Source organism: Thalassophryne amazonica, chromosome 14 (assembly GCF_902500255.1).
Source record: "Thalassophryne amazonica chromosome 14, fThaAma1.1, whole genome shotgun sequence".
Classification (NCBI taxonomy): Eukaryota; Metazoa; Chordata; class Actinopteri; order Batrachoidiformes; family Batrachoididae; genus Thalassophryne; species Thalassophryne amazonica.
The window spans coordinates 43799804-43820884 of record NC_047116.1 but is presented as its reverse complement, the minus strand read 5'-3'; the positions used below and the strand labels follow the sequence as shown (position 1 = coordinate 43820884).

Genomic DNA, 21081 nt, shown 5'->3' with positions numbered 1-21081 from the left:
GGTGGCAGACACACCTATGGGATATTAAACAGGCAAAACAAAGTTCTTTTTCAATTAATCTGGTGCATTAATATTCACCACAAACTAATCAGTTCTTCCTTTTTGTATGTTTTTGTTTGGGAAGTTCCAAAAATATAGCATTACTTGTTTTTTTTAGTTATTTCCAATACAAGCTGGCTGAGATGGACAAACTCACTGACTGACCCACACATCAGTATTTTAATTTTTGTCAAAGTCCGGCACGTAAAAAATACAGTCTGACAGACAAAGGTCAAATTTAAGATTAATTTTAAATCATTAAATGGAAACTAACACATCTACAGTGTAGCCACAGTTCATACTAGTGCAGATATCATGTTTGTGTTGCTGACATATAAAATATTGAATGTTTATGTACCCTCTAATCTTGGGGAAATTCTTGAGCCTATGAATTTCATGTGGTCACAGGGTTGAGCCTTACTTTGTGTTCCCGTTGAATTTCAAAAACCAAGATTCAACACATTATTATTATTATTATTATTATTATTATTATTATTATTATTATTATTATTATTATTATTATTATTATTATTGTTATTATTGCTATTATTATTATTATGTATTTATTATGAAATATATAATTCAAGCATGGTCTTACTTTATTACTATTTTAATTTAGTGATTCTATAATTGTGGGCATATATAAAATGTTTAATGTACAATTTTTTAAGTGTTCTTACATGCAACTTTATTTTACAACTGTAGTTAAATATTCAATGTTTTGTGTGTGTTTTTAATGTAATACTACCCCTGAAATTTGTGCTGACATTGAAAAACACAGCTGTTTGAAACACGATATACAAATACGATCCATTATTATTAGTAGTATTACTATTATTAGTATTATCCATAATCCTGTATGCACTGTGCCGCTCTGTTCACTCTTCTACACAGTAAACTTGCTGAGTAAAATATACTCTGCCGGGATAACATTTGATCCCAGTCTAAATACAGTAAAATACACTCTATTATAGAGTGAAATCAGGTCTACCGTCTTGTCAAATCAAGTGTTTCTACTCCAGTAACAGTTGATTTGACACTGCGATAGAGTTGATTTAACTGTATTTGGAATGGCACCAAATGTTATCTCAGCAGAGTGAATTTTACTCTGCAAAATTTACTATGTACCAGTGGTCCAGTCTGCATAGTTGGTTTCCATGTGTGACACTGCACTCGTCTCATTCTCAGTCCTATGGAACAAGAGTCACACCTATGTAGAGGTCTGCTCAATCTGAAAAAAAAAAAAAAAAATCCAATAAAATGTCTTATGCAGTTTATGCAGCCCTCACTCCTTTTCGAACCACTTCAAAATTAGTCAGTCACTGGTCTTCACGTTCAAGAGGTCTGAAAAGGAATGTGGGAGGAGTAACGCCCATTTTATTTCTTGTTAGTGGTTGAGATGGAAGCTTGTCATTAACATCATCTATGTTTGGTGGGGTTGGCTGTGCTGAAAAAGGGAAAAAAGGTGGTGTGGAAATTTTCAGCCCATTGCAATTTATCTCCAGTAATGAAACAATTTTGGACAGCAATGTTGATTCCTTTTGCAGACAAACCCACTCGTGCATTCTTTGGAAACAACTACTATACAACAGCATGTAAGCCAGGCAAGTGATCCCCAACATCCTCTGTCAATCAACCTTCAAAAGGCAAACTCCTGAGGTAGGTCTAGTTCATCACAGACTCAGACAAACAGATGGGGCATTCATACAACCTCCATCCTCCATTCTCAGCACTTTCTTCCCTGACTGACCACATTTTGGCCCATAATTAGTGTTTGATAGCTAACCTTGGCTTGCTGACCCCAACCCATCTCATTCCACATCCAGGGACAGTGAACTGTGTCCTGGGTCCCACCCCGAAGCCTCCAGATGCTTTGTTCTGCTCCCTGCCTTTGGTCTGTACTTGTGGAGGGGGTTGTGGGTGTGGGGGCGCTCCATTAGCCTGGCAGGACTTCCCTGAGACAAACGAGGTGTGTTGAGCTTAGCACAGCTGCTCCTGTGCCACCACCCACACACACACACACACACACACACACATACTTCCCATAAATCACCTCAACCGCCTCTGTCGGCCAGCCTGCGCTCACCTAGTGTTAAAAGCCAATCAGGAAAATTACATGCAAACTCCAAGGGACCTATTTTCACTTTCTTAAGAAATCATTAGTCAACGTTATCAGCTTTGACGTTTCCATAATACCTCAACCGTCTGCCGCAGGCCCAGTGCACACCTCCCTCCCTGCACAAAATTGACAAAGCTAGGTGGGCTGCCCTGGTTCTTGCTGGTCCCCTGAGAGAACATGGTGGGTCCAACAAAGAAATTTCGATTGTTAAAAAGATGTGAAAATGTAAAAACAACAACAACAACAACAACAAAAAACAAACAAGGAAAACTACAGTAGACCCAATGTTGGCAAAGAGGGTGTAAAACTGTTCTGTAAGGTAAATATTATGTGATACTTTTGACATAACTCTATGGTGAAGGAAATGTCTGTGACCGGCTTCTGGTTCTTAAAACAACTTGGAAAGAAATGTAAATCAAACACAACACGTCCCCTGCTGCACAGCGTACTTTCATATTTGCATGGTCCATTATGTTCATGGTGGTGAATCACAGTTTAGAGAATATAAAACTCAACTGTTCCATTTTTTTTTTTTTTTTAATTTGGCACATTTTTTTTTTTGTTTTTTTTTTGCATGTCTGTCATCTACTATAGAGAAAGCAAGCGGTTCGTAAAATGATCCCCTATTATTTCAACCATGTTTCTGAAAGATCCTCCTATCTGTCAGTCTATGACAGACACATGATTAAAATAACTTATTTTGAGATTTATATCATAATATTGCATAAATTTACAAAGTGAAGAACTGCATCAGAGTTGTGTGGTTGCCAGGCAGTTGACAAAATGTATTGGTTGTCAACGGGGGGCAAACATGAGGTTCATATTCTGCCACAACAAAAACAGGGTGTTATCCAGCTTCCAGACTCTGTGGCTACTAAATCCAGCTGCACATTACATCATGGTGTGATAGGAATGTGTGTTAAATCATGATCACACAGCAATGTGTATAACAAAACTAGGATTTGGTATGTTGTTCAGACTCATATTGGAAAAGGTCCAGCATGCTTGAAACTTCAGTGTCCAAATCTCATGAACATCCAGATGCTCAAAGCTTTACAATGATGCATCGCATTCCACCTTAAGTCCCTTTCACACCGGGCCACCGTAGCATTGCATAATGTGGCGTACCATCTATGCCGAGCTTATGCAGCCCTAAATGGCAGTATGCTGAAGGACGCAAAGGGGTCCACAAAACAGAGGCAAAAAATTAAACATAAAATTTTTATTGCGGACATTCGTATAGAGCACTGGACGCAATGCAACACTCCACTACTGTATGCAAGTCTACGTAACACTGTGCTACTGTACACCATGCTGCCACAATTGTACACTAGCCTTCGCCAGTCTGGCGAAAAACCCTTTTAGGTTTTTATCATTACATACTTGCATTGCTAGATTTTGTTCATCCCACTGAACTCTGCTGAAATTTGCTGGCAGTGAAGCTTCAAAACCACAGAAGAAGAAGAAGAGGCAGGCCAAAGCTTCCCCCCTGCATGCAACATACGCAGCCATTCCTGCTTAATAGATACGCAGCACAATGCAACTCTACGCAGGCCCGGTGTGAAAGGGGCTTTATACTCACACATGCCCAACCTTGGATGCAAGAAGCTCAACTGCATACCAAGTTGGGGATTAAAGACCTTGCCCAAAGGTTCTTAGTGATTTTTTTTTTTAGTCTGACAGGGAATAGAACCAAGGATCCTTTGGTAAAACACCCACATCTCGACCTTCTACACAATTACCTCTGCGAATCAAGGGAAGATGACCTCAGTAAGACATGAAACAATGGAACCCTAAAGACTTGGTTAAGGACCCAGACAAATAGACACCATTACATACAGGTATACTTCTGGCTGAATGTAGGAAGTCAATGAAATCCTGGATCAGTTTTAAACCAGGACAATCAGAAATATAGACACTCTGAAAGCCTTACACTGTGCTACCAATAACCAGAAAACTCCATAAACGCAGAAAAATGAAAAACAAAAGCAAAGCACAGACGCTTTTGTAAAATGTACATTGTACCAAAAAATGCACATACATACACCATAAGTCACAAAACATGCAAAGAATAACTCATTTTTTTCATGCTTTAAGTTAAAACAGTGTTTGAGGTACCTGGATGTGGTGTTGGCAGTGATTTTTAGACTACTGGGGTTGCGGATGAGTTTATCCAAGATGCTGACAATCTGTTCAAACTTAGGTCGATTGTTCCTTTCCTTCTGCCAACAGTCCAACATTAGCTGGTAGAGGGTTGCAGGGCAGTCCATAGGTGGAGGGAGACGGTAACCCTCATCTACAGCCTTTATCACCTTTAAGTAAGAAAAAAAAAAAAACACAGAGAAATGACATGGCAAATTAAGTTGTGCAAACCTCAATACTGTTCATCTATAAATTAGCAATATTTCACATTTATTTGAGCCCATGACATATTTGTCAGTGTCAGTTGTACTTACATCTTGATTGGACATCTCCCAGTATGGTCGTTCCCCATATGACATCACTTCCCAGAGCACAATGCCATAACTCCATGCATCGCTTGATGATGTAAACTTCCTGTAGGCAATAGCCTCTGGAGCTGTCCACCGGATGGGGATCTTACCTCCCTGAGAGACATAGACAGACAAATAATCACTTGATTGATCAAATAATCAATATGACCATTGTCTTTGTGTGTGTGCGTGCATGCGTGTGCATAAAAAAAAAAAAAAAAAACTGGCCGATTTCCTTTTCAGGAGTTGGGAAGTTTCTGTACATTTTTGTTAATTTAAGTTTTACCTATGTTGATAGTTTATGAGTGTGTGTTCTTAACAGTCCTGGTCAAAACTATTGACTTTCAAGGATATAATGTAAGAATATCATCAAAAATATATGCAAAAGAACCAATTTTAAATAAATTAAATACTCTGGTATCTCTTCACTGACTTCCTGACTCTGTGAGGTCAGTTCAGTTCGGTTCAGTTCTTCTGTTAACCAAGAAAATTATTCACTCCCTACTTGGCTGACCTAATTAAACCCTACATACCGGCCCAGGCTCTGCGTTCTCAGGGTGCAGGACTACTTTGTGTCCCTAGGGTGAATAAAAAAAAATCAGCAGCCCATAGAGCCTTATCTTATCGTGCACCTGTTTTGTGGAATGATATCTGTACGGAGATAAAACAGACATTCAAGTCCAGACTTAAGACACATTTATTCTCCCTCTCTGCTTTCCTGTCAATTTAATGCTGATGAATTATACCCTGATATACCCTCATAAGGGCCCCTTCACACATAGTGTGAGGTTTGGACAAAGTGCGCACTTAGTGCGCATGAAGCAGGAATCTGCAGGGTGAAATGGACAGTCAGATCAGAATATGCAGCAGGCCATCTGACCGTCACGTCACCCATGCGAGCACTGTTCCACATGACGCGGTGTCTGTGCTGTGGCGCGCTGTCCACAATACAAGTGTGTCGACAGAATACGTGCGTGGCAGACTAGATGCACCAGACCAGTAGTTGTGGACATCAGAGCACACTGCTTCTCATTCAAGTCATTTCATGACTGTATGTCAGTGACCATGGGTCATCTACAGAGGAACTGAAAGGATCGTATTTGTATTGCTCTCTTGATAAATGCAGTGTTTTTATACGGTGTGTGATTTAATTTGTTTTTGTAATACTTATATGTACTTCCTGATATGAGGCAGATTCCCACATCTTTCAAAGTACAGCTCCATAGCTCAGTGGTAAAGTCGCTGACTGGGAATCAGAGGTTTTGAATGGTGTGAGTTTGCATTCCATGGGTGGTGTTTTTTTGTTGTTGTTGTTTTTTTTTTATTATTCCACATAAGTTGCGCAATGTGGTACCATACGTATCAGCTGGTTTTATTTTTTATTTCTTCCACATAAGTGGCACCATGTGCTCCACCTTGCACTGCTCAAAAGACACCGGCGTGTGCACAAACTCTCGCACCGGGTTCATGTATGCCTGCCCGTCGGCGTGATGTTTCATTTTGCACTAATTTTGAGTGGTTTTGCTCTGTTTTGCCATAATCAACAAGACATCGACCAAACTTTGCACTGTGTGTGAAGGGGCCCTTATCACTGTCACCTGTGCACTTGCTCTACGGGTTGGTAAGGTTAGACTTTACTTGTGTGAAGCGCTTTGAGGCAGCTTTGATGTGATCTGAAGCGCCTTGGGGCAACTGTTTGTTGTGATTTGGCGCTATATAAATAAAATTGATTTGATTTGATTTGGCACTATATAAATGCAATAAATTAAATTAAAACACTTCATAAAATGTTGAGTTATCAAAGAAAAGCAAAAAATACTTTCATAATGTGACGTTTTAAAAAACATGAACACTAGACAACAAATGAAATACAAAACAAGGAAGACTCAGTTGTGCTTAATTGTCACATGTCCACATAACCTGAATTCACCATTAAATGTTGGTTTTATTGCATAAACATTCTATTGGTATCATACAATACCTTATTTTGTACCTTTTTTTCCAAGTTAACAGCAAATAACATCAACACAAGGAATGTTTCTGTACAAACCATGTGCTCTGAGAGCCCATATCTTTGCCAAGACTTAAACACATACTTTAACCACAGGTTTCAAAAGAGAAAGCAGACATAGAAGAAAAATATTGGAATCTCATGCTCATGTTCTCGCAGGTGTAACAGGAAAACTGATCTGGAAGTTGATAATAAATTGAAGATAATAAATTGGGCTACAAAATTACAACGTTTTTTCCACATAGTCATAATATTTATTTCTGGTAAACACAACAAAATAAACTTTTTTGATCCACAAAATCATTTATGAGGATCTGCATTAAGTTAAATATATTGTTAAAATGTGTCATAATGTGAATGTGTGATTCTTTTCTCATGACGACCTATGAATTCATTGCTGGGAAATTGATGATAAAACATTAAATCATCATCTCACAATGTTATAGAAACTTAAAAAAAGGCATGGATCTGTCCGCTTAATCTGATCTACTCCAAAAGTTACTGCAGTCCTCCTTGACCAACCCCACCTCTCCACCAAGTTTCAAGAAAAATGGCTCTGTAGTTTTTGTGTAATACCAAAAGGCAAACAATGGACAATGAAAACTGTACTTCCTTGGTAGATGTAGTAATAATAATAATAATAATGATAATAATAATAAATCACACCATAATCTAAGGTTTCCTTGATAGCCTCCCCACAGTTATCAAGCTGAGAAATTGTAAAAATAAAGAAAATAAAGATCAACAGAACGAGGATGACAGCAGCTAAAACAGTCATCATCCAAGTGTATTCCTCGACTGCACTATCAGAAACACACGTCTTGCCTTTTACCTGATCCCAAAGGCGGCCCACAACACACACCATCTGACACACAGATGCACAACATGGGTTCAAGCTGGTAGAAGAACAATGCAATCACAAGATTTGCCTGCAGAGTATAAATTAGAGGAATACAAAATGTGAGTGCAAAAAACAGAGGAGGTTGGATGGGAACCCGTTATCGTGTGGAGCGTTGTCAGTTACTGTAACATGACACAGTTTATTATTCCGCTGTATTATTTTAAGTTATGTATTTCTGGGAGAAAGGCAAACGCCACGCTGACTGTTTATTTGAAAAGCAGTTCTCAGCCAGAAGATTATACTGTGTCTAAAGGGGCTGCACGCACAGTCCAGACCAAAGATCCTTTGATGAAAATGGCCACACACACACACATACACACACACACACATACATACAGCTAAATGCCTGGAGCCTTTTGTGCACGCTGAAAGTGTTCCATTTTGTGTTTCAAGAAGTGAAGATGATGATTTTAAAATAATTTAATAAGTTGTATTAAAAATCTTAATCTTCAAGCAAGTTAAAAAAAAAAATAAAATGTGCCTATGGAGAGAGATAGCTTGACTTTTCTCAGTAGTAAATATCTTCACACAAATGGAGGAATATGCTGAACAGTTATCTCAAAATGAAGCGATTTTTTTTTTACTTTGCACATTTATAAACTGTTTATCAGTAACATTCTAAACTCTATAATTGATATAAGTTGCCAAAGATAAACTTAAGTCTTTCTCATATTCTCTATAGCTGATGACATTTGAGCAACAATGATATGGAATTAATTACTGTATGTTGAATATTACCATGACATCTGCATATCTGAGGTCATGTCTGTGTTTTGTGTGTGGGTTCAGCTTACTCTGGTGGTGTATGCTGCCTCTGGGTCATCCTCCAGGACTCGAGAAAGACCAAAGTCTGACACTTTGCACACCAGGTTACTGTTGACCAGGATGTTTCGAGCTGCCAGATCTCGGTGAACGTAGCCCATGTCTGACAGGTACTTCATACCTGAGGCAATGCCACGCAGCATTCCAACCAACTGGATGCCTGTAAACTGGGCATCATGTTTCTAATAGGAAGGAAAGAAGGAAGGATGGAAGAAAGGACAGAAGGTCCAAAGAAGGAAGAAGGATGGATGGGTGAAGGTAGATGTAAAGAAGAAATAAAGAATGAGACAAGAAAGAAGATGGACAGAAATAATGAATGAAGGTACAAAGGAGAAATACGTAAAAAAAAGAAGGAAGAAGGAAGCAAGAAAGTACCAAAGAAGGAAGAAATCCACAAAGAAGCAAGGAGCATGCACAGGAACAAAAAAAGGAAGTGGCAAAGAAAGACAGAAGAAATAATGAAGAGATAAAGAAAGAGGAGAGGTTCAATTGACAAAGAAGGAAGGTACATGCACAGAAGAAAGAAAGGAAGTTGCAAAGAAGAAAGAGGAAATAAGGAAGGAGAGGTTCAATAGAGGAAGAAGGACGGAGCATGCACAAAAAGAAAGTAAGTTACAAGAAAGAAAGAAAGAAGGAAGGGATAAGAAAGAAGGAGCGGTTCAATGAAGGAAGAAGGAAGGAAGACGTTTAGAAGGAGTAAAGAATAAAGAAGAAAGAAAAAAGTAGGCATTGAGGAGAACAGAAGTAAGAGGAAGAAATAAATACAAAGCATTATTAAACATGAACAGTTATAGAGACCCTTCTGAACATATTTCAAGTCACCACCTGAATCCCAAAATCATGTTTTTTTGTTCTCCAACACTAAACGTGTGAACATCAGTGTTCATGGTGTGATTTGTGTGTGTTGGTGTGTTTTGCCAGTGTGTTATGTGACTGACTTGGGTGAATGTAGCAGAAGAATGTTTTGAATTATGTATATGTTTTTTTGTTTGTTTGTTTGCTTTAATATGATTTTACCATATTGCATTATGCATTCACGTTTGATTGAAATCCACAGCTCAATCTGTGGATGCAGACCAGATGCATAGGTTCCATAAAGCCAGTGGTGGGCACAGTTCAGCTAATCCGATAGCAGATAATTATTGAAGCTAATGTTTTTGCTATCAGATTAGCTTTGCAGATAAGTTTTAAAACCATCATCAGACCAATTATCTTCCGATAACTTTCAATCCAATAACATTTTCTTTGCTGGTAAAGTTTAACAGTCAAAAACATTTGTAAACCCTAAAATCAAACATTTTAGTCCATTTATGGTGTGTTTATAGCCACTGAGTAGACTGGCTGCCTGTCACTTGCTGATGATGTCATCATTAAGCGCAAAATGTGATTGGCCAGTCGACGCAGGGAGCATTGTGGGTAGTGTAGTTCAGGTTCACTTTGGACATTACAGTGACTTGTCCACTAGACACAAAAACAAAATAGACTAATTTTAACTTTTTTTTTCTTTGTGGCTGTAATTTAATTGCCAAGACTCGGTGGGGGAGAGGAGCTCTCGTGACACAGCTGTGTATACAGAGGGAGGGACTTTTCTTCACACTTCAGCACTGTTTTGGATTAAAAAAAGGACGCTTTATGTGGATTATTTATTCAGATGAATCCCACTGAAACTAACAGGTAAGAATTTCTATTTACTATGTGTATTTTACTCTGCCAGTCAATGCATTAATGGATGTATTTCAGTTGTTTTCGGGTTCAAAGCATGTGAAAAAAGTGGCAGCTTTTAGTTTGTAAATGACGGTGAGATAAACTGTGACTTCTAATACTGTGTTTTACTGCTTTCAAAAGATGATGACAGTGTTTGGGGTTTTGTTTATTCATTTTTCGTGTTTCGTGTTTGTGATCCTTGAATTTACCCAGCAGCCCCTGCGGCGCTTAAAGTGAAACTGGTTTATCAGAATCCGACAGTGCAATCTGATGTGGCCGCATCCAAATCAATACTAATAGTTATTGGTTATCGGTTATCTGTAATAATGATGAATTTTTACCAGTTTATCGGTTTATGGTCATAAAATATAACTTTTCAGTTATCTGATTAATGGTTATCGAAGCTAACTTTTTGGTTATCTGTGCCCACCACTGCATAAAGCTAAACTGCAGTTATATATATATACATATATATATATATATATATATATATTCTGGATTGTAACCACAGGATTTGATTAACGTTTAAATACCATCTCTGACATTCTGTGAGATAAAGTTGAGATCAAGTAAACTTCCATTTTTGACCAAGTTGGTATCTTTCAAGATAATCATTTCCAGATAGTTTAGCTGCAACATGTTTTGTCAATCTTGGGTTGTAGTTTTTCTTTGTGTTGTTAAAATGGCCATAGCAGGTGGTCACCCCACTGAGTTTGCTTTGCTTGAGGTTTCTTCCTCTAATCAAGAAACTGATTGCGCATGTTTGAAGACACGCAGAATGCTGAACATTGCTGACCCCCAAATTTCATAGCTAAATATTTAGTTGTTTTCACTGAGTTACGGAAATGTCACGGAGTAACTTAGTGAGTCACTTAACAATAGTCAGTTAATCCCATTTTTGTCTATGAGGACGTCATGCACATAATTCCAATTTTTAACAATCTTTTAAAAAGCCACATACTGTCAAATTGGTTTATAATGTATGTGAATTACCTTTTAGCGCAACAAAATAATAGCAAAATGGCAAGATGCTACAATAAAATCAATGGGATGAGACACACACTAACATAAAACAGATTTGCAGTTTTTTTTTTGTTGTTTTTTTTTTTTTTCTGTTTGGATTGGCAAGAAGGAGTTTTTATACCAGTTTACACCGCCAAGTGTTTATGAGCAATTCTATATGTTCTGCTCTCTATATATGAAAGTGTAAACAGAGAGAGGAAGCAGTGAGCAGATATGAAATGCCATTAAATCCCAGATTAAAAAAAAAAAAAAAAAAATGGTAACACAAACAGACTGCACAATCAGGCAAAAATTAGAGGTGAAGTGCTTTAATGCCCCCCAACACACACACACACTAGGCCTCTACCGTTTGTCAAAGTCACTTTGCATTTTCTTCTAAAACACTCACATGCACCGATTAGTAAGTTTGTCAAAGACAGCAGGAGCCTCACTTCACTTCAGTTCTCATTTTGTCTGCAGCAGTAACTGCTCAAACCACCTGATTTACTTTCTTCAAAGGCTCCAGGTTTAGGACAGGGATGTCCAGTAAGCTGTGGATTTATGTGTGTGTTTGTGTGCATTGTAACTCGGGTGATGAAGTACAGACCTCTGACAAAATAACAGGAAACAACGGTTGCTCCTGCTGGATCTGCCTGGATGCTGTGCAGACATGTGGAAAAGGGCTGCAGTGGGCTCGAGAACACACTGTGTGCTATTAGTCCAGCATGCTGCAAACCTGGCTGACGTACTTTGACTTATTTAAGATAAACGGGTCGAGTTCTCATTAATCGCACACAAACATAGCATGAGTCAATGTCATTTCTGTGCTGAAAATTTGGAGGGATATAATTCCAAAATCTTGAATTGATAGAATAAGTCTGATATAAAGTCAAAAACAGAAAAGAAAAATTAACAAATTTAATCAACCAATAGTAAAATCCTGTAGGCCATTACTAAGGTTTGAATACCTGATTGTCTATAATTTTGTCAAAAATGAATACATAAATAAATTAATTAATTAAAATATTGGATACTAAATCAGGGCTTAAAATTTGGTGTGATCAGTGCTACAAATAGTGTTAAATGTGATCCAAAAAAGTAAATCATCAGATTTAATTGGTGCAGGGTGGGGGTGGGACTTGTGTAAAATCAGTTAAAGTGAACAAACAGGCACATTATGCAGTCAACAGGACCTTCCCAATTTTTGAATCATGGTGAAAAACTAGTAGGCACACTGTAGTAGATTCTGCAAAATGAAACCAATGAAAACCATATCATACTCTTCAGCAGAAGACATTTTTGAGATTTGAACAGAGGAACTGTTAAAGTGTACTCTGAATATATTTTACTTAACTCAGGAAGGAGGTAGAGGGTTCCTCTTTGTAAATATAACCAATATAAACATTTGTTTATTCCATTGTCAGTGAAGCTCATAAATGAGCAGAGAGTTCAGGGAAGATAGTATAAGGTCATGTGTTGCAGAATTTGCATTAAGATGTTAATATGTTGTCTATTGATTATGTATTTATATTTTAACTTTGATCTAATATGTGGTTGTTTTTGATGCATGGGGGATGTGACATGGGATGTGTTGTTGTGTAGCAGACTCCTCTGTCGAAGGCAAATTACTCCTTAGGGAGACACTTTGACTCTGAATGTTAGCTTTTTAGAAAAGCGTGGGAAAAATTTGGTCAGAAGAAGAAATTTTAATCACTTATGGCCCCTTCACACACAACAAAAAATTAGGCGAAAGAAGCAGAAACTGGGCGAAGAACCCATCCATCCAACCATCCATCCATCCATCCATCCATCCACACACACCTCCTCAGCTCCTTCGGGGGAACCCCGAAGCGTTCCCAAGCCAGCCGAGAGACATAGTTCCTCCAGCGTGTCCTGGGTCTTCCCCGGGGCCTCCTCCCAATGGGACGTGCCCGGAACACCTCTCCAGCGAGGCATCGAGGGGGCATCCGGAAAAGATGCCCGAGCCACCTCACCACCTCACCACCTCCTTTCGATGTGGAGGAGCAGCGGCTTGACTCCGAGCTCCTCCCGGGTGACCGAGCTCCTCACCCTATCTCTAAGGGGGCACCCAGCCACCCTGTGGAGGAAACTCATCTTGGCCGCTTCTACTTGCGATCTCGTTCTTTCGGTCAAGAGCCAACTCTCATGACCATAGGTGAGGGTCGAATGTAGATGGATCGGTAAATCAAGAGCTTTGCACCCCTGCTCAGCTCTCTCTTCACCATGACGGTCCGATACAGCGACTGCATCACTGCAGACGCTGCACTGATCCGTCTGTTGATCTCACACTCCATCCGTCCCTCGCTCGTGAACAAGACCCCGAGATACTTAAACTCCTCCACTTGAGGCAAGGACACTCCACCGACCTGAAGAGGGCAAGGCACCTTTTTCCGGTCAAGAGCCATGGACTCAGATTTGGAGGTGCTCATTTTCATCCCGGACGCTTCACACTCAGCTGCAAACCGCCCCAGTGCACGTTGAAGGTCCTGATTTGATGAAGCCAACAGAACCACATCGCCGCAAAAACAGCAGAGATGAGATTCTGTGGTTCCCAAACCGGACCCCCTCTACACCCTGGCTGCGACTAGAAATTCTGTCCATAAAGGTAATGAACAGAACCGGTGACAAAGTGCAGCCATGGCGGAGGCAAAATGTGTATTGGAAACAGGTTTGACTTACGACTGGCAATGTGAACCAAGCTCCTGCTGTCATCATACAGGGACCGGATAGCCCTTAGCAAAGGACCCCAGACCCCGTACTCCTGGAGCACCCCCCCACAGGGTGCCCCGAGGGACACAGTTGAACGCCTTCTCCAGATCCACAAAGCACATGTGGACTGGTTGGGCGAACTCCCATGAACCCTCGAGCACCCGATGGAGGGTGTAGAGCTGGTCCAGTGTGCCGCGACCAGCATGAAAACCACACTGCTTCTCCTGAATCCAAGGTTCGACTATGGCTTCGAATTCTCCTCTCCAGTACTCTGGAATAGACCTTACCGGGGAGGCTGAGGAGTGTGATCCCCTTATAGTTGGATGACGCCCTCTGGTCCCCCTTCTTAAACAGAGGGGCCACCACCCCAGTCTGCTAATCCAGAGGCACTGTCCCCAACCACCACGCAATGTTGCAGAGGCATGTCAACCATGTCAACCAAGACACTCCCACAACATCCAGAGACTTAAGGTACTCAGGACGGATTTCATCCACCCTAGGAGACTTGCCACCGAGGAGCTTTCTGACCACCTCGGTGACTTTGGCTTGGGTGATGGATGAGTCCGCTTCTGAGTCCCCAGTCTCTGCTTCCTGTTCGGAAGACGTGACAATGGGATTATGGAGATCCTCGAAGCATTCCTTCCACCACCCGACAACATCCCCAGTCAGGGTCAACAGCTCCCCACCCGCAACGTAGACAGTGCTGGTGGAGAGCTGCTTCCGCCTCCTGAGGCATCAGATGGTGTGCCAGAATTTCGTCGAGGCCGACCTATAGTCCTCCTCCATGGCCTCCCCAAACTCCTCCCAGACCCGAGTTTTTGCCTCTGCGACCGCACGGGCTGCAGCACGCTTGGCATGCTGGTACCTGTCAGCTGCCTCCTGGGTCCCACTTACCAACAAAGACAAGTAAGACTCCTTCTTCAGCTTGACGGTATCCCTTACTTCCAGCGTCCACCACTGGGTTCCTGGGATTGCCACCACGACAGACACCAGAGACCTTGTGACGACAGCTACGAACGGCCGCATCGACAATGGAGATGGAGAACACAGTCCACTCGGACTCCATGTCTCCAATCTCCCCCGGGATCTGGGAGAAGCTCTCCCGGAGGTGGGAGTTGAAGACCTCACTGACACAGGGTTCTGTCAGAGCTTCCCAGCAGACCCTCACTATACGCTTGGGCCTGCCAGGTCTGACCAGCTTCCTCCCCTCCCAGCTGATCCAACTCACCACCAGGTGGTGATCGGTCAACAGCTCAGCCCCTCTCTTCACCCGAGTGTCTGAGACAATTGGCCACAGGTCAGATGATACAACTACAAAGTTGATCAAGGGCGAAGAACTGCAGGAAAAAAATGGGGAGCCACTAAACATTCCACCTGCTGTCGGGAGGGACACACGATCGCACAGGCGTGAACAATACTGCAGCGATGGTTTCATGCACACTCGTACACGTGCACAAAGGCAATGCAAGCACCTTGAAAGTGACACCTCATTGTGCTGCTGCTGTGTGTGTGTGGGGGACACACACACACACAAAAAAGGAATGCCACAATTTCTAATATTTAATCCCTCTTATAGACAGCGAACAATACAAGTACGATCCTTCTGTTCTACCCATGGTGATAGACGTAAAGTCATGAACTGACATGAATGAAGCCATTCGCTCTTATCATGTCCACATCTGCCAGTGCCGCATGTCCAGCCAACACCACATGTTCAGCAGCGTGCTGAAGGACACTGCGTCATGTGGACCATAGCTCACGTGGTGGATGTGATCGCCAGCTGAGCATTCATATGATCACACAGTTCTTTACACATGGGGCAGCCTGCCAGTGTGCATGTTGACATGGTCACTGCTACCCATTGCAAAGTTGATATGTGTTTGTATGTATTTCCACGTGAGGACAGCATGCCCATGTACGCACCTCATGGTGGAGTGTTGTCAGGCGATATCCTTTATGGCATGGTATTTGTTCTCCAGCTGTGACTTGCGAGTTCACAGATCTCAACAGCAGCAGCTGGCACAGACACACCCACCTCTGTCGACCAACTTATCTCACAGAAAAAAGTGTCACTCTCTGTTCCTTTGTTATGTGATTATTTATTTGATGTATTTCCTATGAAAATATTAAAAATATTAAAAATACATTTATGAAAATAAATGTCTTTATTTATTTGTCCTGATCTCTGTGTTGCAATTTAACACGTAGTGTGCACTGGGCCACTGTCATTTCCAGCGAGTCGCTGGCCAGCGATCAGCCAAGAGGCGCCGTGTGTCCAGAGTGCTATGAGCAAAGCAATCACATATGAATGAGTTCACGCCTTTCCCATGTTTTATTTATTTTTCAATCTTTCTGTCCATCATGTGGATTACAATTTACATGTTGGGAGGTCCATTAGGCTGGCCAGCCAACTGATAACAAAGTTCACACTGTGCTGTACACACTAAGACGTTGCTGGCCGATCCCCATGTTATCTTGTCTGTACGTAATTATAAGCATGTCATGAAAGCATAAGAGCCCGCCCACACATGTACATTGTGTGGAGTGTTGTCATGTTGTTCATGGCACAACGTGTTCTCCACCTGAGTTGTGAGTACAGAGCGGTCAGCTGTTCCAGCTGGACATTACAGCCGTCAAGATGTGCGGTGCACTGTACAGCGATCGCACTCCGGTGACCTCAGCCACATCTTACAATGTTGGATAATGTTGTGGGGATGACGACAAACTCCTCACGCCATTTGTGTTGCGGAGGGGGGGTGCACTTGCATGACATCTGTGTTGCTTGGTAACAGCACACTTGTGGGGCACATAGAAAATGTGGCACCATTCACACAGCCAGGTCGAATGTGGTTGCCTGCACTCTACTCTCATGCCGGCTGCGCAATTAGCCCTGCCTTTTGTAAGTGCCCCGCGAGTGGTGTTGGATATTCATGGGTGGCACCTGGACTTTGGCCGACTCCAGCTGAAAGTGGGTCAAATGGCCATTGATCTGGGAATCGCCGACATTTGGCCACATGTGTGAAGGCTGCCTCGACTGCGCCATTCGGCCACGATTCACTATGGCCGATGATTTTCTTCAGCTCCTCGACCATGGCACAATATGTCCGATCTGGGGTCAACACGCTCTGCGAATGCTGCAAACACGATCAGATGGCACGCCGTTCAAATGGGTTTCACCTAAATTTAGAGTGTATGTGCTGTGCACAAACGGTTGTGGCGACTGCTGTACGAGGCATCTGAGGTGGCTCTGATTTTAACGATATGACTCCTCCTTTGTGTGGTAGTCGGCTTCAATTGTGTTATGTGTGAAGGGGCCCTTACAACTGTATGTGCCCGTGGAGTGAGTGTCACTTTCAAGTACACTTACTGACTTTGTTTTCCAAGGTATGCAATGCCCACATATGTGAACAATTTGAAATCATTAAAAAAACTGGAGCTTACTAAATTTACAATGTAAGCGTCATTCTCACTTTCACAGATAGGAGGAAGCTCACCCTCTAACCATGACCAAACCAGTGTGTGGAGAATGCAGTTGCCCATGAATGTGATCTAGTGCGCAGCTTGAAGATGTAACACACTAGCCATGTATGGAATGTTTGCAAAAATTACTGCTGTCTAATTGTAGTATAGTTGTAGTATAACTTTTGTCCATCTTTGGTGCTTCCCGGTAATGTCACTGCATGTATGACATTCCGAGTTCCATGGAAATGCAAGGGAACACCAAAGTGTCAAAGTTCATTATAGAAAAAAAGGAATTTTACAAAATTTTGAAAATTATGCCAAAACAATAAAAAACAAATGTGCTAAAACAAACTCACGGTACAATGACAGTATATCCAGGTTGATCATGGACACCCTCCCTGACCTATAATGTTGTCCGAGGTAAGGACAAGGCTAAAAAGCTTGAACTTCTGATATGCATTTCTATGAAAATGAAAACAGGGCTTGTGTTTTCAATCGCCATTACGGAGACTGTTTTTGCTTACTGATTCCATTTTGTTTGCAATCCACTAGCAGCTGTGGGATAAACCATCATTATTCTCTCAGTTACTTTCAAAAACATGAAAGCTGCCTTTCATATTTCGAAACAATATTGTCACCTTCCCTGCACAGAGTGCTCTTTTAATTTTGATGACATTTATTATTCAATTTACCGTTTTTAATTTAACAGTACTGTATTCAATGACTGTTTCCAGGATTTAGTTCAGTTTAACCTAAAATTGTCAAGGTTTTTTTTAATCAAACTTTATTTAAAAAAACTTTACATGTTGCAGAGATCTGAATTCTTAATGTTGTTATAGGTAATTTATAAATCATGTATTTATTTAGACTGGTGGCCTGTCCAGAGTCGACCCCATCGCTCACCTCATGACCACTGGGATAAGCTTCAGCCTTCCTGTGACCCTTAAAATGAATAAGCGGGGTAAAGAAAATCACTGTATTTACTTATTTTTTTGCTATAAACTCTTGCATCAGTGAAGCAGCAATAGCAAGGAATTGTTGTCTCTTGTGTGTGTGTGTGTGTGTGTGTGTTTGCACAAGATTACTCAAAAATGGCTGTACGGATTTTGTTCAAACCAGATGGAAATATGACTTAGATAGACATCAAGAGGTGATTAGATGTTAGAGTAGTTTGGTCAAAGTTCGAAGATCAATAAAACATGGCCCAAAGAACAAACACATTTTTATATCTCATCAAGCAAATAGCCTAGATGGATCAAACTTGGTGAGATTATGACTTGGATAGATATCTAGAGATGATTAGATTTTAGAGCAGTTTGGTTAAAGGTAAAATCAGGTAAAGGTAATGTAGGGGAAGCCAGGGCACAGTGGATCAGAAATGTTGTTTTGTGGTAGTATAAACACATTATGCATAGGTTTAGGTCATTTTATTGTGGATTTAATACAGCAAGTTTTTGTTTATAAGGGTGTGTTATTAATGTCTGCCCAAGTGTAATTTACAGGTGTTTAAAATCGATTTTAAACTCTTTGATTCACTGTTCCCCAGACACTAATTCACGGGGCACAGTGAATCACCTTAGAATATAATGATGAACACATGATTATAAAGATTTCTTCAAAATTATTAAATATGTACATTCTGATACATATACAAACTATAATCCAGCAAACCAGCTATGTAATGTGTGAGTGTCTTATATCATGATATAAGTCCTTTAGAAACTATTATAAATACAACTGTCATAATTTCTGTTCAAATGTGAAAACAGTTGTTTATATACACAAAGTATAGAAATAATTCATGGAAACATAAATGTATAAGCTTCAACAAGTAATATTTGTCATCCATTTGATACTGGGGCTTAGTAAATCATTTTCTAGACTGATTCACTGTGTCCCGATTCACTGTGTCCTGGGTGTATGTGACACACATGAGTCATGTTATCACATCGCTGATCGTCTGGAGAAGACATAACACACGCTCATCAGTTGGACGGGGTAGTCATCTAACTAAGAACAGTTTTTTGGGCCACCTTTCCTCTGTTGTGAGAAATAAATACAAAGACACTGACATCCACAAAATTTACTTTTGATAGGAAAAAAAATGTCTTCACTTGCCACTTAGTTTTGCCCTTAATGTATCCAATAACAAAACACTAATTTATAAGGGGAATATCTTTATGCATAAAGGTATGGCATAACCGCTGCAAATATATACTGTATGTAGTTTTCCAGATTCACTGTGCCCCGTGATTCACCATGCCCCTCTTTCCCCTATATCCCAACAACCAAGAAGCCTAGATGAGATGGATGAACTAAAGCATTGGTCAGCAAAGTATTTTTGATTGATTGATATGAATTTCAACACAATGAACTCGCACAGAACACATATGATGAAGTCATACATACTCAAAAACACCATTACAAAAATATATAGATTTACTTGTACATATACTGTATATCATGCTCCGTAGAGCGGGAGTGGTATGCATCAAGCCTCTGATGCCTTTCCACTTTTTTCATTGCTTTATGCTTTTTAGTACCCAGTCTGTCAATATATTTCACATTCCATTCTGATATCACTCCATAAGCAATCGCATTTTTTTTGGAGGAGCTGAGTGTTAGTCTAATACACTAAAACAATGCTGCCAAGATCCTTACAGATCATTTACTATGATGATAATGTGCATTTACTGCAAGTAATGTGGTCAGTTCTACATTAAAAATGTGTTCATGCTTCCACTTACCCTCAAAAAGCTGTCGAGAGATCCATTCTCCATGTATTCTGTGACAATCATCACAGGTTTACCTGTAACAGAATAGACAATTTGAAATTAGGTCACATTATACCCCGTGGCACTCAATGTGTAGCAGGATGTAGTAATTTCTACTTTCTGTGTGAATAACACTCAGCCAGACAAAACACACTCTGCACCATGATGATTTTGCATTTGTAAAACTGATATCTCACAGGGAGGCATCAGGGAAGGCAGCATCTTGATTTACATCAAGACTTATGAGGGTTCAATGCACTTTCTCCTTTTCTGTGTGTTACACAAACGCTCAGAAAGTCAGCAGAATGAAATGATCCCAGTTATTGTTTGAAATCCCAACAGGTCAGCTGTCAGACTGCGATGACTTTATTTCTGTGGACAATCTGACTGTAAATCTGCATTGTCTGCTATCATCTGTACCTCATCACAGTAGAGTTTATTACTGGGGAAGTAAAAGAGAGAGAGAAAACCTTTTCAAGAAAGCTTTAAATCAGCCATTGTTAAATGAACAGTGTTGGACTTGTTTGTATCCCAGATGGTTTTCTTATCCCTTTTCTGTTTATGTCTCCCTTGACTTACAACCAGCCTTATATTTTCTCTATACTTTATTCTGAATAATTGCCTTCTTCCTCCCCTACTGCTTTTTGACCTACCTGTGTTTCTCTGTCATCCCATCCCTCCTTATTCCTACTTTATCTATCGCAAAAGAATAAATTTGCTGTGGGATCACACTTAAAAACCTAAATAACAGTAAACTTGTAATTAATAACAATGGCAGCTGGCGAACTTCATGACTTCAGTAGAATCAAAGCAAATCTGAACATTGTTCAATTATATATTAAAAATCTTTGATTTCAATTGGATTGATTGATTGATCTGTCATTAATGTAAAATTTTTGCGTGCATGCGCTCGAGAATTTAAATGCTGTTTCTATTCCCCACCCCGGTGCTTGACTATTTATCAGTTTGCCTATTCTTTGCCATTCTGACAGCTGTTTACATTGTTTCTGAAATTGCCCAAGCAC

At 40.5% G+C, this 21081-nt stretch overlaps 1 protein-coding gene across 1 annotated transcript in view; it reads right to left on the bottom strand.

Moving 5' to 3' along the window:
• The window catches only part of epha3 (eph receptor A3), a 357435-nt gene that overhangs the window by 46552 nt on the left and 289802 nt on the right, over positions 1 to 21081 (bottom strand). Inside the window, exons 12-15 of the mRNA XM_034187249.1 lie at positions 20030 to 20091; positions 8357 to 8566; positions 4615 to 4764; positions 4277 to 4470 (exon numbers count right to left, since the gene is read on the bottom strand). Coding sequence (XP_034043140.1) covers positions 4277 to 4470; positions 4615 to 4764; positions 8357 to 8566; positions 20030 to 20091 — 616 coding nt within the window. The remainder of the gene's footprint in view (positions 1 to 4276; positions 4471 to 4614; positions 4765 to 8356; positions 8567 to 20029; positions 20092 to 21081) is intronic.